This window comes from Coptis chinensis, chromosome 2 (assembly GCF_015680905.1).
Source record: "Coptis chinensis isolate HL-2020 chromosome 2, ASM1568090v1, whole genome shotgun sequence".
Classification (NCBI taxonomy): Eukaryota; Viridiplantae; Streptophyta; class Magnoliopsida; order Ranunculales; family Ranunculaceae; genus Coptis; species Coptis chinensis.
The window spans coordinates 32,627,289-32,643,002 of record NC_141457.1 but is presented as its reverse complement, the minus strand read 5'-3'; the positions used below and the strand labels follow the sequence as shown (position 1 = coordinate 32,643,002).

The window sequence follows — 15,714 nt, the reverse complement described above, 5'->3', positions numbered from 1 at the left end:
CCCACCTCTTTGTAAGCAATTGTTTTATTTTGTATTGATCATCTATTTTCTTTTGAAACATGAAAAACTGAAGTTAATTTCTATCTTAAGAACTGGAGTTGAACGGACCATTTTTCTTGATTGTCCGTTGGTTTTTTCTTTGTATATACTGAATCCTGTACTCTAATTTTTTTTTCCGATAATCTCATCATCTATATATTAATTTTCAAAATAAATTGGGTTACAATCCAAAAAGGAGGATTGTAAAACCTCATATTTTAGATTATACTAGATTTTGGATCCGGGCATACGCCCCGGATCTTTTGAGATATTTTGTTTTTAAATAAAAAGCTTCATTTTTTGTGGACAAATTTTTCATACTATTTTGGAAATTTTTAGGTAAATATTAAACCAATTAATTATGATAAAATGTCAGAACATTGTCTTAATCTTGATTACTTGGCATGCATAGCAAAAAAAACTCCTATGAGTTGCTCCAAATTTATCACTATTGTCTGACCTATCGTCTGATAATCAATTTTTCATTTCCATTTGCTCCATCCCCCTTCATCGTTTGCTCCATTCATGTACGTGGTAAGCCTCAATACTAAAGAAGCTGCTTATATTGCACCTTATGCATAATTCTCTGAATTTCGGCCTCTTTGTGCTCACACATAATCAAGTTCCTGCCGTCTCATATCTCTATCATTAGAAATATGATGATGTAATCTCTAAGTTTTATATGTTCTTCTTTCTTACCTACCCAAGGAACAAATTAAAGTTCTTAAAAATTATATATTTACAAATTAGGATTTTTTTTTTTTGGTAAAGAAAATAAAACATTGAAAGTTAAACAGGTAGATTTACGTCTCCGGAAGCTCCTTGTCTAATAATGGTTAAAAGCTCAAAGTCATCAATATAAAAAAAAACATAATCTCTATCTCCTTCTACTCCAAATCCTTGATGAGATTGATGTTCTTCCTCAGGGACATCTGAAGAAGCTAACTTCCTCTCCAACACCCAACATCTGTAATAAAACCATATAATGTCAAGTAACCTCATTATTTGGCACTAAATTTAAAGTTCTGATCATTACTAACTCTGGGAATCAATTATATCTCAACATTGACAACCTATCATAGGTAAAGAAACAGTTTATAAGTTAATCTGAGAGATTCAATCTATGATGTTTTCAAATAAAACAAAAACTCAGACATGAGTCAAATTCATGTGTACTTGACAGCGTCCCTCTGAGATCCAGCACACATGTGAATCTGTCGTATGTTGTATTTAACTACATATATGTTGAACCATTGTGTTTTTCATTCCTTCAGCATGCTCTTCCCTTCACATGCTTTGGAACCAAAATATAAATCTTATACAGCTCACCTTTTCCAGGGCTGGCCCTGAGATTTGAGAGGCCCTAGGCAAGCTCTCAAAGATGGGCCTTACAAAGTTAAACCCCTCCAGTTTTTTGAAATAGGAAAGAGAAGACTAGAATTCCAAAAGACCGAATAGAAACAATAACTGACCTTATTGTTTGTTTTTGTTTTTTGTTGGTATGGGCTTAAATTAGTTGGGTCAATGTAATGTTTGGGCTTTATTGCTTTAATATGTATTTTGGATATGGCCTTTATTGGAATTACATATATAGTGCGTGGTGAATGGGGGGCCATTTTTTTTGGTCAACAAGTGGGGGGCCTAGGCTGTTACTTAGTTGGCCTTGCCCTAGAGCTAGCCCTGACCCGGCCTTTTAACAATGCAATCCATATTGGTTAAATGTAAGATATATTGCATGAAAACTATACTTGGCTATAACTTAAACAGGATCCCCCATCATAAATTAATGAACCTGAAATTGGACTACTAAAATTGATCTAATCCAGTGTTGTCAAGTTCCTAAAATTGTGACTATTGCACCGATACATACACCTAATTAAACATGAACCAATCTGTCAAAATGCCAACCTTGAAGAATACTTATATGACCTCACACTAGAAGATTATGATTCAATCAACCCACACGAGGTCATAAATGCAAAAAAGAAAATAGTAATATGCATGATTTGAGAATGAATGAAATAAAACAGAGAAACCTATACCTTGGCGATTCCTTGCATTCATTTTCATATCTTTGTGGACCTTCACAGTCTGTCCTGGTCTCAATTCCTCACCTTAGTGAACGCTGGTGTCACCCCATATCCATCGAAACCTAAAATTATCAAAATCGAAAAAACAAAAAGTCCTTAACAACTAGGTACACAGTATATAATGCCAATGCCTCAATAATTCATCTTAATTAACAACCAAACCCAACAAAGTTGAAATTTCAAGTAGGTCTATCTCCAATTGCATGATTACACATATAGAAGTTTTTTAAATTCTAAAATTTCTCTAAATCGAGATCAAATTTTTAGCAACTTTTATAAATCACCTATTTTTTAGCAAGTTTTTTTTTTTATTTGGTAAAATATATAGGAAGTAGAAATACACTCAAACTCTCTAAAGAGGTTCCACGTGGCATTGCAGGCTATTAGAAAAGGTTATCGCTCATATTAGAATGCCACCTAGGAGAGAGAAAATCCTATATTGGAGGTCTCTACTTTAGTATATAGACTAGATTTTGAACCTAGGCATACACCCGAGATCTTTTAAATATATTGACTTTTAAAATTGGAACGTTCGATCAATGTTTTTGTTTAAAAAAAAACCATATTAGGAAAAGCCTATATTATTTCATATTCTTTATAATCTTATCGGTGCAAGTGCTTAAAAAACTTCAATATTGTTTCCATCATCAGGTAGTTGTGTGCCAAAAAAAATAAAAACTAAAAACATTATGCTTATTCTTGTGAATTGTATTAATTGGTTTGCAGCCTAATATCTCATCCCTCTTTGTATGCCAAACCCCAAACATAATATGCTATGAAATGAACTCATATATGTGCTTAATAGCATTTATGATACTCAATGCTCTAAGAGAGTCATCTAATTCTCAATAGTATATAAATCACAAATACTTGTGTAAATATGAGTTTATTTTTCCTCTCTTGACTCTGCTAAGATGCAAGTAACATTCCTTATCCACCATTATCTTGAGATTTGTATTGTCTAAGAGAATACTTCTTTGTTATGAAATGTCTAGACCACAATGAGCAATGTGGTATAATATCTTTAAATATTATAATACATAAAAGATATATTATCCAAATAGGATGAAATTTTGTGGGCATGATATCCATTATGAGAAGATCAATCATATCCACAAAAAATCGGTTCTTAATTCAATTTGTAAGTCGATGGAGTGGCTCTATCACTCCCCATTATACATATCTTGATATTAATACAAATTCATCTCAATTTCGATAGTGTAAGTTCTTGAAGGCTAATAAGATTGAAACTTTCCGTATAGAGAGTTTTGTAACTTTTGTATGAGAATTCAATTTGATTTTAGAAAGGATTATACAGATAATGCTCTTTTGTAGTTGTGATTTCTCGAGTCTTCCTAAAGATGCAAACACCGCCCTCATGTTGATCTTTGACAATTAATCAACTACTCCTCTAAAAGCTATAGCATTTGTCTCTCTTCCTTCACTTCAGGTAGTTAATTATATTGAATAAAAAAAGTATTCGCAAAAAGAAAATTGAATAAAAGAAACTCTCACTTGATTGCTTACCATAAACTCCAGGAAATTTTTTGTTAAAGAATCAGCTAAGACAACATATAAAATTGTTGTTTTGTCCATTATAAATATTGGCGAGAATGGTTTCTATCTTTGTATTAATACATACCTAATGGTACTATGAAGTATGAACCTCATGAGCCTGATAAATCCAATTAGTATGTCGTCCTTGGCAATTGGTGGCCAGATTGAAGCCATCATAGTTTAAGTCCCATCAAGACTGACAGAGTTAATCCAATTAGTGCATGTGAATGGTGCCTATTAATGCAAATCTAGCTCCAAAACTATCAGCCTTCCTATTGCAAACATACCATAACTTTCGATGATCAAAAATTTGATTTCTAAGTTCATAATAATTTGGTATATGGAGGTGTAGGTTGAAGAAACATAGATCATGGATTTAAACACCTTATTTCTTGTATCCATGAATTCAATTCAGAAAACATATAAAATATTGAACTCTTCATTAGTCCCTTGCTTATATTTACTCACCTCAGCCAATGTGACCACCTTATCATAGAGACAAATGCAATTTTTCTACAACCTAAGCTACCAAACCATATAGAACGAAAAAAGAAAATTGAACATTAATTTGGGAGTTTAGCAAACCATATAGGAAGGGACATTATCAACCAATTCTTCGATCAATATGCTTCCAGCTCAAATCTTATATGAAGCTACAAACAAACAAATTTGCAACTGCACACAGAATTAGCTTAAAGTTTTGTGACAATTAATATTAATTATTTAAAAGGTGCAATATATACCTGCTTGCCATATCCTATATAAAATTTGCGGAATGCATATCTCGCGGATCACAGTGTACCGTGGTCTATGTGGATTCTCTAAAACTCCTGATCCTCATGAAGAATTATGAAATCATTGGTTTCATTCTTCCTTGTTGCGTTACCATAATAAAGGACACGAGATCAACACGTACTGTTGGATACTTCAATCACAATGAGTACAATATTAATACGTTTCCTTATCAGCAACAATACCTTGAATTTCAACATACTTGTATAATACATGATGTAGACCAAGCCAATTCCTAGAATAGATATTGAACACTCTCTAATCCACATTCTCGTTGAAGATCATATCGAACAAAAAAAATATAAAAATTGACTGTGATCTTACTCATATGTGCATACCTCATTGCCATTGAACATACATAGATAACAATAGAAGTAAAGTCCAATATATTTATAAAGTGCAGTTGATGGAAGTTGCAAGCTAATTACCTAACATAACTTTTTTTAGTGTAGGCTCAAGGATGAGTTTAGCTGGTTTTTGCAACCTCTTCCATCTTCAAATTGCTTAAAATTGTTGCGAATACTATTAATGGAGGGATATATAAACTCTTGTGGTATGTAACACTAAGGTGCACAATTAGAAATTAAAAGCTACTAAGTGCTTACTTTGACGAAACAATTCATTAGGTGTGTCACTTCAGATATTACCTACTAATTCAATACTTTTTGAAAAAAGATGTTCCATACTACATATATAGTCGGCTGGTTGACCATGGTGGAAGTTGCGGTAGGTTGGTAAGACTTAGATATATAAACTCCTGTCGTCTGTAACACTAAGGTGCACATATGAAATTAAAAGCTACTAAGCTATCTTTTTTAGCCTTCAAAGATTTTCTAGGTTCCCACCTATTTTTTAGACCTATTTTTTAGCAGAATTGTACTTGTACTTATGGGAGGAAAACATTAATTGTAGAAGGTTCTCATCTATTTTTTAGACCTATTTTTTAGCATATTCTGGACTTGTAAAAATTGCACTTGCACTTACGGGTAGAAAGCATTGTAGAAAGCCATGTAAGAGAGAGAAAATGCTATCTAGCATATTAGAGTGCCACCTAGGAGAGAGAAAAATCTCTCTTAGAGGTCGAAATTAAAAGTTACTAATTAATCTTTTTTAGCATTCAAAGATTTTCTAGGTTCTCACCTATTTTTTAGCAGAATTGCACTTGCACTTACGGGAGGAAAATATTGTAGAGGGTTCTCACCTATTTTTTAGCAGATTCTGGACTTCTAAAAATTGCACTTGCACTTATGGGTAACAAGTATTGTAGAAAGTCATGTAGGAGAGAGAAAAGGCTATTTCGCATATTAGAGTGCCACCTAGGAGAGAGAAAAATCTCTCTTTTAGAGGTCTCTACTTTAGTATAAAAACTAGATTTCGGACTTGGGCATACGCCTTGGATCTATTAAATATTTTGTGTGCTGAAAAGGCTTTACAAAATGTCTCACACAAATTTTTGAATCAGAATATATTTTTATTGAAAATAAACCGAAATACGTTAATGAGCAGCGATTATGGTGCATAAGTACTTGAAAACTAAGTGATCAAATTAAGATAGTCTCTTCACTTTGTGGTTTAGGATATTAATCTGTAATTTTCAAATAGAATTATCTTAAACTCAATCTAGTTTGTATAATAGTTTTCGTAGATTTATGGTGACTTAGCGGCAAATTTTAGAATCAGAATATATTTTTACCGAAAAGCTAGGGTGCGCAGGGCTGTCCACCACACATTTTAAATTTTTTGACCAGGTGTTTAAGTTTTGAGGAAAAGGAATAGTGAACAACAACTAAAGGTAAAAACATCAATGCGACAAGTGAGGGTAAAAACGTAAATGCTCCTTCTTCTCTAAACCAAAAAGAGTTGTGCTTTAATGGTAGAAACCAAAAAGTCGGAAAAGAGACAAAAAAGAGTTGTGCTTGAATCGTTTGAGGTCGGATTAATAAGTTTGAGGTCGGATCATACCTCATTTCAATAAACTGAATTCACTTATAAAAAGAAAAAGAAAAATAGTATGATATATGAGGTCGGATGATATATCTAACTGATATCTAATGGCAAGTAAACTATAATGTCATTTGTTGTTGGATACTTAATTATATGCTATATCTAGTAGTTTAATAGTAGTATGCTACATATAGTAATTTAATCGTAGTATGTTATATCTAGTAGTTTAATAGTGTTATGCTACATTTAGTAATTTAATATGAGTATGCTACATGTAATAGTTTAATAGGAGTATGCTACAAGCAAAATGAATAGTTAAGAGTAAGAAAGTAACAACACTTCTTCTCTCCCTCTAACATTTAGAATGACGCGAACTAAACTTTTCCCTCTCACTAAAATCCTTTCAACTTGAGAACTCTTGCCTCCATTTCTCGTAGTGTACTTTGATCTTCAACAATTATAAGTATGAGGTTAGTTGATTTCTTTTTTGGCGCCTTCTCTTTTTCATGTCTAGGTAAAATTTCACAATTGAATGGTGTATGATTTAATGTCAAATGAAGTTGACATTAAATCAAATGAAGTTGACATTGAAATTTTCCAAAGTGGTATATGGTTTGAGCACCATAGTTATTTGGTTCTGACCATTATACTGTTCAAGCATTTATGTGTTTTTTTTTACTATTACCACTGTTATTACTTCGTAGAGTAAGAAAACGAGTGAATATGCGCTAAAAGTGCACTTGTTTCATGTAGCAATCCGATGATGAATCACTTCTCTGATGACGAAGAAGATTGGCTTCGAAATTCATGTTTTGATAGTTTTACGTATGAGGATAGTGATTTTGTGGATGTCACATCTATGGGGGAGGGTGAAAATGTTGAAATTTATGAGAACAGTGATAGAGACAGTGACGGGTGTGAGGCTAGTAGAATTTTTAAAGCAGACAAAGCAACATTCTATTCTATGCAGTTCAAGACGACTAAGAAGGCTTTCACAATTTACAATCAATATGCAAAGCTAGTCGGTTTTAGTGTTTGTAAAGATACTTATAGAATGTGTACAGATGGTGTTCGTGTTAAGCAGAGATTTCTATGCTCAGCTGCTGGTGAACAAAATGTAAACAGGGTGACACCTAGAAAACGCGACATCGAATCCAGAGAGTCGAAGGCTATCAATAGGTTTAAATGTAAAGACCGCTTTGAAGTTGGTTATGATTTTGAATCAAATTTGTAGGTTGTGAAGGATTTTATTAGGGAACACACACATCCACTTATGCCAGATCCGAGCTCGATGTTTTTAAGATCACATAGAAATGTAAGTGAAGAAGATTTGAAATTTGCTACGAGCCTAGTTGATGTTGGTATTCGTAAATGCAAGGTGATGGATGTTTTTGTACATAGGGCTGGAGGTTTCTCAAGTGTTGGTTTTTTGAAGAAAGACTTGTATAATCATATGGGGCTTGATAGGAGAAATCGATGTATTGATGGTGACCTTGACACACTGCTTTTTCATGGATAACAAGGTGAAGGGAGATCCCTTATTTCATTACAATTATAACTTAAATGAGGGTGGGTGGGCAGCTGGTTAGACTGTTTGGGCAGATTCCACCTCACGTGCGGACTACAGTTGCTTTGGAGTTGTATTGTTGTTTGATTCAACATACAAGAGCAACCAGTACATGATGCCGATTGTTGTGTTTGCTGTAGTGAACAACCATCGACAAACAGTAGTGTTTGGTTTTGCATTGTTGACGGGTGAGTGTGTGGAGTCTTACGAGTGGGTATTGAAATCTTTAGTTGGCGCGATGTATGGCAAACACCCTAAGTCAGTGATCACTGATGGTGACCCAGCAATGCGCGAGGCTGTGAGATCTACTATCCCAAATTTGAAACACCGCTTGTGCTGTTGGCACATTATGAAAAATTGCCTAAAAAATATCCACATCCTTGGATTTTCAAAAGATTTATGCTCTATTATGTTTATGAAGTGCTCGTCCAATGAGTTCGAAGAAAGGTGGGAAACACTCGTGAAGAAATTCCAAGTCAATAATAACAAATGGGTGAACATAATATACAAGAAAAAAGAGATGTGGGCAGAATCATATTTCCATGGTGAGTTCTTTGCCGGTTGTAGAAGCACCCAACGTTGTGAGAGTAGAAACTCCATAATCTGGCTTCATGTGAAAGTTGGAATGCAGTTGTTTGAGCTGTTTAGAAAAATGGAAGTGGTAGTTGCAAATATCCAGCACAGAGAGCACGAGGAAGAGGTGATGACGAATGTAACCAAACCAGTCCTTCATACCCACTTGAATTATTATGCAAATCAAGCTACATCTATATATACGCGAGTTGCTTTTGATTGTTTTAAGAAGCAATTAAAGGATGAAGTGATGTACATTGCAGACGATAAGAAAGATATGGATGCCAATATTCGTGTGTACACCATGAGTCATCATTTGAATAGGCAAAAAAGGTCGACTGTGAGATACAATGTTGTATTGTAGGATGCTAGCTGTTCATGTGGGCTATTTGAGTCGTCTGGATTTCCATGTAGACATATCATTTTAGTTTACAAACATGAGGACGTTGGTGTGATACCTCAGGGCTGCTTTTTAAGGAGATAGACACGGGATGCTAAATCGGTTGTTCGATTAGGAGAACCCAAATTTTCTGACCGAGCGGCCTCTGTTATACGTTTCAGTGATCTTACAACCAAGTGTAGGCAGATATGTTCGTGGGCCTCCCAAAAGCGGAAAACACTGAAGCTTTCAAAGTTTTTTTAGCTTCTTTTTCTACAAAGAACCTAACTCCATCTGCTTCTGAAGGCAGTCGACATGCTCCTTTTGAGATGCCTAACAGTCCAACGGAAAATCCAATAACCGATGAGACTTCACTAGCTTATGAAGGTAGCCCACGTGTTCCTTTTGAGATGCCTTTCACTCCGCCTAAAACCAGATATCGGCAATCGGTTAATGATCCCCCACATGTAAAATCCAAATGCCGACCGCAAAATCCTAGCAGACTTCAAGGTCATAATGAGACAAATAAGAATAAGTGTGGCCATTGTGGTGTGACAGGTCACACAAAACCCACATGCCCACTCTTGCATCTGAAGGACGGACATAAGTTTTATTTACCTTTGCGATTTTTTCTTTGGTATGGTCCCAACTTTGTAATGTCTATATTTCTAATTGTATCTTTTGATTAGTTGTTGATTCTACTTTATTTCGGCAACATTTTTGTTGTGTTTCACTATTTTACAGGTCCAAGTATTAACCGCAACTATGTTGAACGCACTGCTCGAGTTGCCGACCTACGTGAGGAAGATGACGAGTTGAACAGAGATACAGGGTATAAGTTGAAAGTTTGATGTTATAAAATTAATTTCCATATAGACCTGTGGATAACAGTTGGCATTGATAAGAGTGTCCGTTTATCTTTTACCTACATCAAAATATATTGCTACAAGGTGTGGGAAGTCATAATAACATGCATGCATGTACATCTCACTTTTAGTTTTAGAAATTTCCTTTTGGAGCACATGACATTTTATTTCTTTGGGTTCTAAGTAAGTAAATGTTGTTTGTTTCGTGGCCTTAGTGATATTTGATAAAGGAACACCAGGATCTCGAAGGTACAAGTGTAGCAACTGCCAATCTACGGAGCACACAAAGCCTAGGTGTCCACATCCACATAAACACAATGGTGAGCAAGGTACGACACATGTTTTGGTTATTTCACACTTGTTTAACTTAGATGGGGATGACGTTATAGTGTAAACTTAGATTGTATGGTTCGCACAACTCTTTTATTTTGATTTTCTATTGAACTTACAGGAAGAAGTGGTGGTGATATGCCTAATGGTGAAGTTATTGGTCATGTTCCTAGTGGCGATGTTCCAGGTTATGATATTGGGTACAACACTCCAGAAAAATTCAATGTTGAGAATTTTTGTAGTGAGGATGGGCGGGTATTTTTCCGCATGACAGATATTTGATGTAAGGGAAAGAGATGTGTAATTGAACAATGTAGAGTAATTTTGTTGTTAGAAGCAGTTGTTCCTAAGCTTCTCAGAAGATTTAGCGATTGTTGTATTAGTTAGAGCAATTGTTACAACGGTATTTATTTTGGCTTCAGGAATCGGATAGATATTGTGATTTTGCATTTCAGGAAGAAGTTCACTAATGTTGGAACTTGTCAGTCCATGAGTCTTTTGAAATGATAAAATGTCTTCATATCATACTTTATGTGGTATAATTTGGAATATGATACTCTATATGACATATTTCAGTGTTAACTATTATGAAAGCAGTTTTCAGTATGATACTTTATGTGGCATATATCAGTGTGTTAAAGTTGAGTTTGGGCCTAAAGCCCACAATTCGAATGTCAAACCCCATTAAGCCTTGTTCTTTTCTCTTTCTTTCTTCTCTATCAACAGTAAAAACAACAAACTCCAAACTTCCGACAACAGTTAAATGGTAGAACCAAACTCCAAACTTCAAACAACCTAAAAATACAGAGCTTGCAAATCCATTACAGAAAATGAAGAAGACAACAACTAACAGTAAAAAACCATCAAGGACGAAAGCAACACCTATGAAAGCAGTTGATACATCAAAGAAGAGAAAAAATGAGGAAAATGTGCATTTAGAGTCAATGGGGAGGGGGAGCAAAAAACGATGCCCAGGAGAGAAGGTCAAAACAATTTTTAAGCTTGTTGTTAATTTATGGATTTTTAAGCATAAGCATTTGAGTTTTTTGAGGTGTGATTATTTAGAGGAATGTAATGCTATTAAATGATTGAATTTGAATAAATTCTATTATATTACTTATTTCCATGCATAATCTACAGGAAATACAGTTAGCAGCTAAGAAGAGGGAAGGGAAGGAAGTGGTAGTTCAGAGAGTGGATGAAGATAACAAGAACAAGAAGGAAGAGAAGGTAGTGGATGAAGATAAGAAAGAAATGAAATCTTATCCTTTTCGCTCAAGCTTGTTACCAATTTTTTATCTTGCCAATAAACTTCGTGAGTCAAAAGTTAGTGTTGATTTTAATGATCTAATGGGTAGAACACCATTTGGTCACATTTTAAGAGTGTTCTTTGATGATTTGTTGGACAAATAAATGTTGGTAAAAAAAACAAGCATCATAGTGGATATTATTAAAACTTACGATGAAAGAGAAGAAACATTCAAGTTAGGAGAGGTGTTTGTCAAATTAACAGCTGAAGATGTTTCTAGAGTGTTTGGTATGCCAATTAATGGGAGTCATGTGACTACAAATATAGATGCGGACGAGTTTAGTAAAACGGGGTTTGTGACTCGTCACTTTGGCGGAGAAAAGAACTTGTCCAAGGAATTGATTGTAAATGCTATTTATAAAGTGGTGAATTCATGGAATGGTAAGCAGGATGAAGATGACTTCATCAAACTTATTTCATTATACATTATCACCACTCTTCTCTTTCCAACACCATCAAGAACACAATGGTGGTTTTGAAGTACTTAGAGAGTGTAAAAAAATGAATGAAGTATCCTGGCCAAAAGTGATACATCAAAACCTTATGTGCCGAATGAAGATCTACTACCGTGAGCCTACAAAAGTAAAATCTTGCGCAGTTCTTCTTTTGGTAACTTACAATCTGAATTCACTCTAGTTTAGCCTTGTTTTTTTGTCATTTTATTATTAATTTCATTTTTTACATGTTTACTAACTTTTTTTTTTGTGGCTCTTGATATCAGTACTGGTTGTGCGATCACGTCAATTTGGTTGATGCAATGCCAAATTGAGGTGCTGATTATGTACCTTCATTCGCAAGATAGGATATTGTAACACTCAGCAAAATGCTTCGTACCCACGCCTTGTCAAATTTGACCGTGGACAAGGTGAGTGAATGTATTAGAATTTGAAGTCATTTTCCTTCCCCATATCAGTGTTCTTTGAAATTTTGATGTCGTCAGAATTTCATTCCAATTATGGAAGTAGTTTTCACTGTCCGGAAATCTGTTGCAATGTCAAGTTCATTTCATATTGATTTGATTTTTTATCACTTGTGAAGTTCAGCTTCTTTCCCATGTCAAATGAACTTGACACTGATCATGATACATGTCAAATGCATTCGACAGTAGTTTTTTCCAATGTAATTTTTGCCCAGACAAATCCCCTATTTTCAATGTTAAATGAAAGCTTTACATTGCATTCTTATTGTGTGAAGTTATTATCGGTGTTTTCAGGTGACCGCCGAAATCAAATTTAAGGAAGTGGAGCTTGTTACGTTGACAAGTGATTCGATTCCAACAGAAGAGGACTTAAGGGGAAGGTGTATTAAGTTAGAAGAAGAAAATCAAAGCCTGCGGGCAGAGAATGAAGCCTTGAAGGCCAAATTAAAAGAAAGAGAAGAGGATGCTAAAGAGAAGTCTAAGAAGGAGTCTGGGGTTGAGGCTGAAAAGGAGATGTCACCTTTTAGAGATAATGATATCCAAGCATTGCCATTGACACCGTCTGTTCCAGTGGATGCGATGCTAACAAATGAAGCCAATAAAGAGGAGCTACAACCGGAGTTGCGATCAATGGTTGTAAATCAAAAGAAAAGGATGAGAACGCCTACATAAAAAGTGAAGAAGAAGAATGAGAGAGAGGGAAAACAAAAATTGAATACGGTAATATGTGTTGACGATTGTCCGCCTATAACAAATCTTGGTGAAAATCTACTTTCAGTAGAATCTTCAACAACGTTTCAATGTCTTAATTCTCGAAAGCAGCTAGTGGTTGGGAGGTTTTTCAAGTCTGCACATGTCAAGTATGTAAACTCTAAGTCTATCTAAAAACCTTTTATGATGCCTACTGTTCATTTGACTGTAAAGAATGCGTAGTTGTATGTATTTGCAATGACAATTGAATAGGCCATCACCGATATGTATATGTTATTATATTAACTGGTGTACGTATTATATGTGTTTCATTGCAGCACCGTTGCTTAGGATGGAGACATAATTCAAGTACACGGTAAACAGTTGGAATAATTGATGCTTGACAGATTTGTTAATGGCCAGGTAAGCCAAACACACATTTTGTTCTCAACTTCTCATATATCATTGATAAAAATTGACTTACTTCTGGGATGCACTATGCAGGTATTAAATTGGTATCCTCGAGAGATAGAGAAGAAAATTTATCCTGGTCGTAAGCCTCAGAACAGACCACTTAGCCATTACTTTGACACTATGACTTGCGTATGTTCGAAACCTAGGGTTATATAATACACAGTGTTGCATACTATTGGTATTGGTATATTCTTAACGATATTCTTATGAGGTATTCTTATTAGGTTATTATTAATATTTTTTGACAGACTGCTGTGATTTGGGCAAAACACCTTGAGAAGGTTTTTTTGATTGATCCACTGCATCAACTTCACGAAAATGTTAAGAATCTATTCTTTCCTCTGAATAGTGGAAAAACAGTCAAAGAAAATGGGGGAAACCATTGGACGCTCCTACATTATAACATGATGGATAACGTATGGACACACTTTGATTCAATGAACACAAGATATCCCCTCACATCCGTTCCCTACAGGAATGCCACGAAAGTAGTGAGTTACTAAACTTGAGTTTGTGTACTTGCATGTGAAACTGTTTTGTTGTCGATCTTAAGTTGTAGGTTTTGTTAGAGTATTTCTGGCTGATGATATTTGTCATATCTTCTATCAAATTGAAATGGCAACACAGATGGAACGTGTCTATACAATTTTAAATGAACACATTGCGCAGAAGAAGAGCAAGAAACCCCTTTTAAAGGCTATGTTGTTAGAAATTGGAAAGTACCCTCAACAATGACCAGATTCGTAAGTATTTCTAGCCTAGTTCTTTTGTGATAAAGTTTGTGGAACACTGGAGATTTTTAATACTTCTTTTGTTTGAGCTTTAGGGTGGATTGCGGACTATTTGTGTGCAAATTCATGGAGTGGAAGGCATGTTCCATTGATCACTTTCCAAAATTACACCAAAACTCGATGACTGATTTTAGGGGGGAGTTAGTGTACAAATTACTAACCAATGAACCATATTGCTGGAATGCATAATAGAAGCAACACCCCCGAAAAGCAAACGAATGTTGATGACATTAACTGGGGGCTTACAACTGAGGATGCATTGGATTTGACTGTGGATGCTATGGATTTGATTGTGGATGCTATGGATTTGACTGTGATGATGTTGGAATGAAGTATCCGGATTTCGTTAGCACTTAGGGCTCGAGTTGGTTTTGTTTTACTTATGTTAGCTAAGTATCGTAGTTGTATTTGCATGAGCTACTTGTTTGAAGAATGGACTAATTGTATTAGCTTATGAAATTTTTTATGAAATCAAAAACTTGGCTTGTTTCCTTTTCCTTTTTAAATGGTGTCTGTTCTGTTAAACTGACTTCATTTTAGTTTTGGAATGAAGATATGATGGTTGAAAGCAGTTCAGACAATATCACCTTTTATGCGCTTTACTTTTTAATATGACACTTTATATGACATACTTACATGTGTTTACTACTATGAAATCAGTTTTGAATATAACACTAATTGTAATATAATTTTGAATATGATACTCTATGTGACATATTCAGGCATGTTCAGTACTATGAAATCAGTTTTTAATATCATACTTATTGTGATATAATTTTTAATATGATACTCCATGTGACATATTAAGGTGTGTTAAGTACTATGAAATCAGTTCGGAATATCACACTTATTGTGATATAATTTTCAATATGATACTCTATGTAACATATTCAGGTGTGGAAATCAGTTCTGAATATGACACTTTATATGGTATAATTTGTAATATGATACTCTATGTGACATATTCAATCGTGTTCAGTACTATAAAATTAGTTTTGAATATGATATTTTATGTAGTATAGTTTTCAATATGATACTCTATGTAACTTATTAAGGCTTGTTCAATACTATGAAATCATTTATGCATATGACCCTTTATGTGGTATAATTGTCAATTTGACAGTTTGTGAACATCCCAACCAATAAACCATGAATAGATCAGACTATAAAATCATACACAAGTCATGAATATGAAAGTTAATATAAGTAGAGAAATAATAGCATTGTATCCCATCATAACCAAAACAGACCACCACAAGTCAACTTACATTTCGAATCTGTTAAAATATGCAAGTTTCCAAAAGAACAACACTATTACAAGATTCACAAAAAATGAAGGTCTTCAAATTCCAACATCAATTTGGTTGAGGCAATGCCAAATAGAACAACACTAC

At 34.6% G+C, this 15,714-nt stretch overlaps 2 protein-coding genes across 2 annotated transcripts; both read left to right on the top strand.

Annotated features, from left to right (window-relative positions):
• The first annotated feature begins 7,185 nt into the window (after nucleotides 1–7,185).
• Nucleotides 7,186–7,941, top strand: LOC147515826 (protein FAR1-RELATED SEQUENCE 5-like). Its single transcript, XM_086593062.1, has 2 exons — nucleotides 7,186–7,539; nucleotides 7,657–7,941. Exons 1-2 carry the CDS (start codon nucleotides 7,186–7,188, stop codon nucleotides 7,939–7,941), a joined length of 639 nt encoding a protein of 212 aa, XP_086449188.1.
• A 163-nt stretch (nucleotides 7,942–8,104) lies between these two features.
• On the top strand, nucleotides 8,105–8,926 carry LOC147515825 (protein FAR1-RELATED SEQUENCE 5-like). The gene has a single exon (XM_086593061.1). It carries the CDS (start codon nucleotides 8,105–8,107, stop codon nucleotides 8,924–8,926), a length of 822 nt encoding a protein of 273 aa, XP_086449187.1.
• Nucleotides 8,927–15,714: the final 6,788 nt, after the last annotated feature.

Excerpts from the sequence above, each read along its gene's own strand:
- LOC147515826 (XM_086593062.1), top strand. The coding sequence starts at position 7,186 with ATGAATCACTTCTCTGATGACGAAGAAGATTGGCTTCGAAATTCATGT. Across the intron at positions 7,540-7,656 it reads CAGCTGCTGGTGAACAAAAT|GTTGTGAAGGATTTTATTAG; the intron begins GTAAACAGGGTG and ends TCAAATTTGTAG.
- LOC147515825 (XM_086593061.1), top strand. The coding sequence starts at position 8,105 with ATGCCGATTGTTGTGTTTGCTGTAGTGAACAACCATCGACAAACAGTA.